The sequence below is a fragment of the Arachis ipaensis genome, chromosome B06 (genome assembly GCF_000816755.2).
Source record: "Arachis ipaensis cultivar K30076 chromosome B06, Araip1.1, whole genome shotgun sequence".
Lineage (NCBI taxonomy): Eukaryota > Viridiplantae > Streptophyta > Magnoliopsida > Fabales > Fabaceae > Arachis > Arachis ipaensis.
In genome coordinates this window covers 27,901,133-27,911,517 of record NC_029790.2, presented here as the reverse complement: position 1 = coordinate 27,911,517, position 10,385 = coordinate 27,901,133, and the positions used below count along the sequence as shown (strand labels likewise).

Below are 10,385 nucleotides of genomic sequence, written 5' to 3'. Positions count from 1 at the left end.
TTTTGGATGGCTATTCAGGCTACAACCAAATTGCAGTAGATCCACAGGATCAAGAGAAAACAGCATTCACATGTCCGTCTGGAGTGTTTGCTTACAGAAGGATGCCATTTGGACTGTGCAATGCGCCTGCAACCTTTCAGAGATGCATGCTCTCCATTTTCTCTGACATGGTGGAAAAATTTCTGGAAGTCTTCATGGATGACTTCTCAGTATATGGAGACTCATTCAGCTCCTGCCTTGACCATTTAGCACTTGTTCTGAAAAGATGCCAAGAGACCAACCTAGTTTTAAACTGGGAAAAATGTCACTTTATGGTGACTGAAGGGATTGTCCTTGGGCATAAAATTTCAAATAAGTGAATAGAGGTGGATCAAGCTAAAATAGAGGTAATTGAAAAATTACCACCACCTGCCAATGTTAAGGCAATCAGAAGCTTTCTGGGGCATGCAGGATTCTACAGGAGGTTTATAAAGGATTTTTCAAAAATTGCAAAACCTTTAAGCAACCTGCTAGCTGCTGACACGCCATTTGTGTTTGACACAGAGTGCCTGCAGGCGTTTGAAACTCTAAAAGCTAAGCTGGTCACAGCACCAGTTATCTCTGCACCAAACTGGACATTACCATTCGAATTAATGTGTGATGCCAGTGATCACGCCATTGGTGCAGTACTGGGGCAGAGGCATGACAAGCTTCTGCATGTCATTTATTATGCTAGCCGTGTTTTGAATGATGCCCAAAAAAATTACACAACCACAGAAAAAGAATTGCTTGAAGTGGTTTATGCCATTGACAAGTTTAGATCATACTTAGTAGGATCAAAAGTGATTGTGTATACTGACCATGCTGCTCTTAAATATCTACTCACGAAGCAGGATTCAAAACCCAGGCTCATAAGATGGGTGTTGCTTCTGCAAGAGTTTGATATAGAAATAAGAGACAGAAAAGGGACAGAGAACCAAGTGGCTGATCATCTATCCCGGATTGAGCTAGTAGAAGGGACGTCCTTCCCCTCTCTTGAAATCTCTGAGACCTTTCCGGATGAGCATTTGTTTGCCATTCAAGAAACACCATGGTTTGCATATATTGCAAACTACAAGGCTGCAAGGTTCATTCCCAAGGAGTACAGCAGGCAACAAAAGAAAAAATTAATTACTGATGCAAAGTACTACTTGTTGGATGAACCCTATCTCTTTAAGAGATGTGTAGACGGCATAATCCATAGGTGTGTGCCTAAAGAAGAAGCACAAAGGATCTTATGGCATTGCCATGGGTCACAATATGGAGGTCATTTCGGAGGTGAGCGAACAGCCACCAAGGTCTTCCAATGTGGTTTCTACTGGCCTACACTTTACAGAGATTCTCGAGAGTTTGTACGTAACTGTGACAGTTGCCAGAGAGCTGATAATTTGCCTCATAGTTACGCCATGCCTCAACAAGGAATCTTGGAAATTGAGTTGTTTGATGTATGGGGAATTGATTTCATGGGGCCTTTTCCACCATCATACTCAAACACATATATTCTGGTGGCAGTTGACTATGTATCAAAATGGGTAGAGGCCATTGCCACACCCACCAATGATACTAAAACAATGCCGAAGTTCCTCCAGAAACATATCTTCAGCAGGTTTGGTGTCCCTAGGGTACTAATCAGTGATGGGGCACTCACTTCTGCAACAAACAGCTTTACTCTGCCATGGTCCGGTATGGGATTCGCCACAAAGTGGCGACTCCATATCATCCACAGACAAATGGGCAAGCTGAAGTCTCTAATAGAGAACTAAAAAGAATCCTGGAACGGACTATAAGTACCCGTAGAAAGGATTGGGCACGAAGCTTGGATGATGCTCTGTGGGCTTACAGAACAGCATTCAAGACTCCTATAGGGACCTCTCCATACCAACTGGTGTATGGTAAGGCATGCCACCTGCCCGTGGAACTGGAATATAAAGCCTACTGGGCAACCAGATTCCTAAACTTTGATGCCAAATTAGCTGGAGAAAAAAGATTGCTCCAACTGAATGAGCTAGAGGAATTCAGATTCACTACTTTCGAAAATGCCAAGCTTTATAAAGAGAAATAAAAAAAGTGGCATGACAGAAAGCTGTCATCTAGAATCTTTGAACCAAGACAAAATGTTCTGTTGTTTAACTCTAGGCTCAGGCTATTCCCCGGGAAACTGAAGTCCCAGTGGAGGGGACCATATGTGATTACAAGTGTATCACCATATGGTTATGTGGAGCTTCAAGATATTGATTCTGATAAGAAGTTTATTGTTTATGGACAGAGAATCAAGCACTATCTTGAAGGCAATGTTGAGCAAGAGTGCTCAAAGCTGAGGCTAGATTAAAAACTCAGCAAGGTCCAGCTAAAGACAATAAAGAAGCACTTGCTGGGAGGCAACCCAGCCATGGGGCATCACTTCCTCTAAGCATTTTGCCCTATTCTTAATTTTATTTGTTTATATAAAGTTCATTGATACTAAAGTAAAGAGTCAATTATATAAGTTTACAGGGTTACAAAAGGATTCTGCACACAAAATAGAGAAAAAGAGCTCACTGGCAAGAAAACACCAGTAAAAGTCTGTTTTGGGCGTTCAACACCCAAAAGAAGCATCCACTGGGCGTTGAACGCCAGTAAGGATAGCCATCTGGGCGTTAAACGCCAGAAAGAAGCATCTTCTGGGCGTTGAACGCCAGAAAGAAGCTCCTTCTGGGCGTTTAATGCCAGATTTACAGCGTCCTGGGCGTTTAGAAAAACGCCCAGTGACAAAGGAGTTCCTGGCGTTCAACGCTAGAAAGAAGCAACAGCTGGGCGTTGAACGCCCAGGAGAAGCAGCATTTGGGCGTTGAACGCCCAAAACATGCAGCGTTTGGGCGTTCAAACGCCAGGATGGTGGGGAGGAGGTAAATTCATTTTTTTCTTCATATTTTTCATTTTAATTTTAATTTTCATGTTTCAATTCATGATTTCTTGCATAAACATGTTACAAAATCTGATTTCTAAAATCCCTAATTTCTAAAAACCCTACTTTCAAAATGTCAAATATATCTTAATCCATAAGCACAAATCCTTTTTTTTTTCAATCCCATTCAACTCTTTTTCAAAATTTCAAAATAAATCTATCTCTTTTCATTCTAAAATCTTTTCAACTAATCAATATCTTTTTCAAATCTCCATATTATCTTTTTTCAAAAATCCAAATTTATCTTTTTTTCAAATATCTTTCATATCTTTTCAATTTTAAATTATATCCTTTCTTATCATATTTTTTTAAATCATATCTTCTATCTTATCTTCCTTTTTATTTTCGAAAAACTCACCCCCTCCCCTTTAAAAACACATTCGGCCTCCCTCTTCTCATCCACCATTCAACACTTGCTCTCCTTCTATCCCTCTCCTTTCTGTTCTTTTGCTTGAGGACAAGCAAACCTCTAAGTTTGGTGTGTTTATCCGTGATCACTAAACCATACCCACTAAGATCATGGCTCCTAAAGGAAAACAACCCACTCCAAGAGGCAAGAAAGAGAGCATTCCAAAACCACTTTGGAACCAAGGGAGGTTCTTAACCAAAGAACATTCAGACCATTACTACAAAATAATGGGTCTAAGATCTGTGATCCCGGAAGTCAAGTTCGATTTGAAAGAAGATGAATATCCGGAGATCCAAGAGCAGATTCGAAACAAGAACTGGAAAGTCCTAGCTAATCCTAAAACAAAAGTGGAAAGGAATATGGTTCAGGAATTCTACGCTAATCTGTAGCAAACAGACAAGCAGAGAATATCTGGAACTGCCCTCTATGACTATAGGACTACGGTCAGAGGAAAGATTGTTCACATCCACCCTGACAAAATCAGGGAGATCTTTAAGCTACCTCAGCTGAAAGATGATCCAGACTCCTTCAATAGGAGAATGATGAGAACAAACAAGGGCCTGGATAAGATTCTAGAGGATATATGCATCCCTGGAGCCAGGTGGACCACCAGCACGAAGGGTGTCCCAAATCAACTCAAGAGAGAAGATCTCAAACCAGTCGCCAGAGGATGGCTGAACTTCATTGGGCGTTCTATATTGCCCACCAGCAACCGTTCTGATGTCAATGTGAGAAGAGCAGTGATGATCCATTGCATTATGTTGGGAAAAGAAGTAGAAGTTCATCAACTGATCCCATCTGAATTCTACATACTTGCAAACAAGAACTCCAAGGATGCCAGGTTGGCTTATCCAAGCCTAATCTCTATGCTCTGCAAAGATGCTGGAGTAAAGATGGGAATAACAGAGTATATCTCAATGGAGCAGCCAATCACTAAAATCACAATAGAAAAACAACAAGTGCAGGATGACTCCACCAAGAGGAGGGCGCAAGAATTCCTACCAGAACTCCCTCAATTTGAATACTGGGAGCATCTTGAAGCATCTGTTACTAAGTTGCAAGAAGCCATGGACCAAATGAAGGAAGAACAGCAAAATCAAAACAGCATGCTTTGCAAACTGCTCAGAGAACAAGAAGTGCAAGGGCGTGAATTAAGAGAACTAAAGCGTCAGAAACTATCTCTTGAAGGGCCAAGCACTCCACAGACTAAAGAGGCATCCGCTTCCCAAAGTCAAGGTTGTTGAGTTCTGATCTTAACCTTAAACCTGTCATAATTTTTTTATTTATTTGAGTTTTACCTTAGGAGTCATATAGTAGTAATTAGTATTTATATTTTGATTTTATCTCCAATTAAGCTATAATTTATTTTTCTCATCATCATTAAACATGAATAAAATAGAAGATTTTCTTTAGGATAAGGAGGCAATAATTCTCGAGTTTTTAATATAAGAAATTCTGATTAATTACATGTGGTGGCAATGCTTTCTGCTTTCTGGACTTTACTATGAGTTTGTGTGTTTTTCTGTAATTTCAGGTATTTTCTGGCTGAAATTGAGGGAGCTGAGCAAAAATCTTATTCAGGCTGAAAAAGGACTGCTAATGCTGTTGGATCCTGACCTCTCTGCACTCGGAATAGAATTTTTGGAGCTACAGGAGTCCAATTGACGAGCTTCCAATTGCGTTGGAAAGTAGACATTCAGGGCTTTCCAGCAATATATAATAGTTCATACTTTGCTCAAGGATAGACGACGTAAACTGGTGTTCAACGCCAGTTCCATGTTGCAGTCTGGCGTCCAGCGCCAGAAACACATTACAAATTGGAGTTCAACGCCAGAAACAGGTTACAGCCTGGCGTTGAATGCCCAAAACAGCCCAGGCACGTGAGAAGCTTTAGTCTCAGCTCCAGCACACACCAAGTGGGCCCCAGAAGTGGATTTCTGCACTATCTATCATAGTTTGCTCATTTTCTGTAAACCTAGGTTACTACTTTAGTATTTAAACAACTTTTAGAGATTTATTTTGTATCTCATGACATTTTAGATCTGAATTTTGTACTCTTTGATGGTATGAGTCTCTAAACTCCATTGTTGGGGGTGAGGAGCTCTACTGTGTCTCGATGAATTAATGCAAGTATTTCTGTTTTCCATTCAAACATGCGTGTTCCTATCTAAGATATTCATTCGCACTTCAACATGAATGTGATGAACGTGACAATCATCATCATTCCCCCACGAACGCGTGCCTGACAACCACTTCCGTTCCACCGTAGAATGAATGAATATCTCTTAGATCTCTTAATCAGAATCTTCGTGGTATAAGTTAGATTGATGGCAGTATTCAAAATATATATAATTTCACAACCACATTAATAAATTTATAATTTTTAAAGGCATAAAAAATTATTTTTTATATTCACAAACATTAAAGTCTTTGTAATTATAAATATTTAATAAACATAATTATAAACCAAGTTTTCATCCAAAACATAATTATAAATATTGACTCCAAAGCAACATAAACATAATCCAAAACACTCAATTTTCATCTTCATACTCTTGTAAGTTGGGTTAGGAAAAGTTGAGTTTTGGCTAAAAAATTACAAAAATACCCCCTTACCAAAAAAAACTAATCCCGACAGGGAAGCTCGCCCCGTCCCGCCAAGGCCCGTGGTTTAAGCGGTGCGGGTTAGGCGGGCTTTTGTTCTTTGGCGGTCCCAATTTTTCAGTCCGGCCCACCTTTTTTGGCAGGTTATGCGGGTCGGCCCGACGGGTTTAAGCCCATTTGTCACCCCTAGTTATGACAGTGCCAAATATTTACATAGTCTTCTAGAGTTTCTATCAGTCTCCTACTAAGCTAACACCAATGGTACACTATACTACTATCTCTATTATCACTTCGTTCAATGTTGAGACTCTTGGTTATGAAGGCAAGACATTTCTGATTTTTCTTTTGTCCATAATAGCTTGAGTTCACCTCTCTTCTTTTTCAATGACAAAAATGTGCCTACATTTTAAGAAAGTTATGGTATTAAAAATAATACAAATTTTTATAAATCACGGAATAACCAATGACAACTCGTAGTAAGAAACATGCATAAAGCTTAATAGTAGTTTATTGGATGCATCCTATACATTAAACATGTTTATATATCAAATAGTTGTGCAAGCAAACGGTCCAATTTGTAAAGTGTTCTTTAATAACTTGTAGTTCTTTAATTACTTGTATTTCTTTAACTAATTTACCAGTGAAGGTTTAAAATTATGAACCAACCAAGGTGTAAAAAGTAGTAGAGAAACCAAAATAGGAATAAATAACTAGATCAACTAAAAAATAATGCAGGCAATTAAAATGCTAAAAAGAAAGGATCTTGACTTTGGCACAGACAGCTTGTTTTCAAGAATTGAAGCGATTCCAATGCTAAGCTTCTTGTTCATGTCGGGGTTAAGATCACTAATGGACACCAAATTATCATAAGCTGCAGGCTGCTCATTCCCACTAAAGGTTATGGGTACTGACCCTTTTAGTGCAATCATCACATGCATCATAAACAGGGTGAAGTTTAAAGGCTTTAGGACAATGTGAATAGCGCAGAACAAGAAATTAGTATACCAAAAACAAAGAAATGTCGAAAGTGAGAAAAATGAAGACTTTCAACTTGAAAGTAACTCCATAAACACCATTGATCCAACATCTAACTAAAGCATACTTCAAGACATGTGTTGACAAGAACAAAGATGATTCAAAATGCTCGGCAGTAATAAAAATCTTACACAAACATTATTAATTTGCACATGAATTCATCAATAAGCTAAGAGAGTTAAGATATAACTAAAGTTTTAGCAAATATTCATATATAGGATATTAAAAAAGAGAGAAAAAAGTAAAAAAAGAAAGAAAGAAAAAAAAAAGACAAGAAAATAGCTTATCATGTATTTTCATAGATTGTTTCAGTTTAAAAATCTAATACAAATTAATAAAATATAATTAATATTGGATAACAGATTATAATATACAAAAATAAATATATGTCCACTCATCTTCAACATTTCTAAATTAAGATATAAAGATCTCATAATAAAAGACCCAAATATTCAACCTTTTGAAATCTAAATAATAGAAGCATAGGATGAAACTTTGAATGATGAGAAAAGAGAAAATTAAAATAAATAAATTTAAAACTTCAATTGAGTTGAAAAAGGGCATAGTAAAAGATGGGTGCACAAGCCAAACCCTAAACCCAAATTCTTACGCAAAGAGGAGTGCGGTGCAGTAGAACAAATTGAGGAACACGAGCACCACGAAGCTGGTGGCAGATTAAATAAAATTTATTAAATCACACATCGAAACAAAACAATCATCATCAATATACGTTAATTGTAAAATGTAGAGAATTCAAATTGCCAAAATATAACCTTGAAAATTAACTTGTGCCAATGAGAATCCTCTTGATAATGACGCCGAAGAGGATCCCGGTAGAACTGAAGAGACACCACGTCCGACACAAATTTAAGGAAATTTCGACAAAATTGAGAAATTGCGTTGAAACAGAAAAGTACCTGGTGAGAAAGATGGTAGAGAAAAAAGCGGCAGAGTCCTCACGAAGAGAAAGAAGCGGCAGCAAACATAAGGTACCTGGTGAGAAAGAGATCCTCACAAAAAGAAAGAAGCGACTACAAACATCTGAAATGAGGACTTGTTATTTATATTTTATATGAGATCAATTTTAAAATATCAAAAACTTATTGTTATTTTTTATTATAATTTTTAATAATTTATTTATAAATTAAATACAAACCATTAAATCTATTATCAATTTAATTTAAAACTTTAAATTATATAAATAAACTCAAAAAGATTTAGACTGATTTTGGATACACCCACATACATTAATATATCAGACGGTTCTGTAATCTATATGTTAACAATACTGCGTGCTCCTTATTGTTTTTATTTATTTTTAATTAAAAATATTACACAATTGGCGTAACATATATGATGTAACATATTTTCTAGATGCCATTTGAAATATTATCAGCTATTAAATAATCTTAGGATTAATTAAATTCAACAGTCTAAAGTCTAAACTGTACTACACATTTGACATTAGTGTTTGAATAATGGAGATGCTTCCCCTGCCAGTGCCAGTGTTTAATTTCTCTCTGCTATCTAATTCTTTATTCTACATGCACCAATAGCCTACTTTGCTTTTTGACTCTTTATCAATAATAATAATAATAATAATAATAAGTGATTGCGCATTGATTATATTTAATAGGTTACTAAAACAATAATATTTATAATTACTGATTTAGCTTTTCTAAGAATGTAATTACTAATTTTAGTTGATATTATTAATAAAATTAAGATGAATTGATATAAATTTCAAATATATTCCAACATGCAATAATAATACTCTTCTTTATCAAATAATGCACTATGTTGATGTTTTCAATCTTTATACAAATGTGTCGGCTGAAATAAGCTATGTGTATTGGAAAATGTGCACATCATACAAAAAAACAAATACTAACTTTAATAGATAATCAGATATTAAGTATTTGTGTATATTCATATGTATTTTATGAGTTTTTCCAATAGAATAATTAGCTATAAAGATGATCAAATATTTAACAAGAAAATAATAGTTAAATCTTTTGTATTAGAATAATTAGATTTTTTAGGTAAGCACCAAGCTTCAATATATACAAGGATTGTATTTTTGTATTTTCCTAGTTATAAATAAAAATCTAATTTAATTAAAAATGTGAATCAAATTGAATAACACTAATTATAAATAAATGTGATGAATCTAGTTTGATCATAAATGCGAACATGAGACAACTATATATATATAGATAGCTCATAGCTGCTTTTTTGTTTTTGTGTGTCATATTGTTGTGTATAAATATATTTTATAATAAAATAATAGGTGAAAATTAAACTCGTGTTAATATGTTAGTTCTTAATCAGGACATTCCAACTTTGAAAGAACAATCAACTCCTGCACTTAGTTGGGTAGCTCACCAAACATCGTCCAATTGCTACTAAGCTCCGACGCGGTTCTTATTTCAAAAATAAATAAATAAGAAGAAAAGAAAAATATGCGAAAGCCCCACGTGAGGAAAACACAATCTTTCACGTAATAAAAATATCTTATTCACTGAATTTAATTTTTTAATACTAGATATCTATAATTATTTTATTCGTTCAAACTAGTCAAAACGGTTGACTTTATTCCTTATAAGCTAGTAGCGCTGCATATATATACAAGTATAAACTGTAAACCTCTCCATCTCCAAATTCAATTCAAAACTATATAGCTACTCCTCAAATAATAATCATTTGAATATTATTGATTGATTCATGAGTCAGATGAAGAGAGAAATAGATCAAATAGACTTGGCGAATTGCCTTATGCTTCTCTCTAATAATCCAATAATTAGAAAGAAAAGAAGCCTCAATAACAATGGTGAAGTGGAATTCGAGTGCAAGACATGTAACCGCAAGTTCCCATCGTTTCAAGCACTTGGAGGCCACAGAACAAGCCACAACAAGAAGCCAAAGCTGGAATCAGAACCCAACAACAACGTTGATACTAAGCCGAAGATGCACGAGTGCTCCATTTGTGGCCAAGAATTCTCTCTTGGTCAGGCACTCGGAGGCCACATGAGAAGGCACAGATCACAAAATGATCAACATCAACAACTTGTGTCTTCTATGAATGAGATTAAACATGTTGTTGCTAAAGTTCCGGTTTTCAAGAGATCTAATAGTCTAAGGGTTAGTTGCTTGGACTTGAACCTAACACCATTGGAGAATGATTTGAAGGTGCTCTTTGGAAGTATTACTCCTAATAATAAGCTTCATGCCTTAGTTTGATTCTTCATTGTTCTACCCTTCCTTGTTACTTCAATTTTGTTTCTTGTTTTGTAATTATTACAATGCAATTCTATTTGATTTCTTCTGTTCTTTTCAATTCAATTCTTTGGGATTATTCATTCAATTCCACTCATC

General features: G+C 35.9%; 1 protein-coding gene across 1 annotated transcript; it reads left to right on the top strand.

The window, feature by feature from the left end:
• LOC107648179 (zinc finger protein ZAT11-like) lies at positions 9,660–10,368 on the top strand. Its single transcript, XM_016352154.2, has one exon. It carries the CDS (start codon positions 9,735–9,737, stop codon positions 10,248–10,250), a length of 516 nt encoding a protein of 171 aa, XP_016207640.1. The 5' UTR covers positions 9,660–9,734; the 3' UTR covers positions 10,251–10,368.

What these genes read in the sequence shown, in the direction of transcription:
- LOC107648179 (XM_016352154.2), top strand. Translation starts at nt 9,735, where the DNA reads ATGAGTCAGATGAAGAGAGAAATAGATCAAATAGACTTGGCGAATTGC.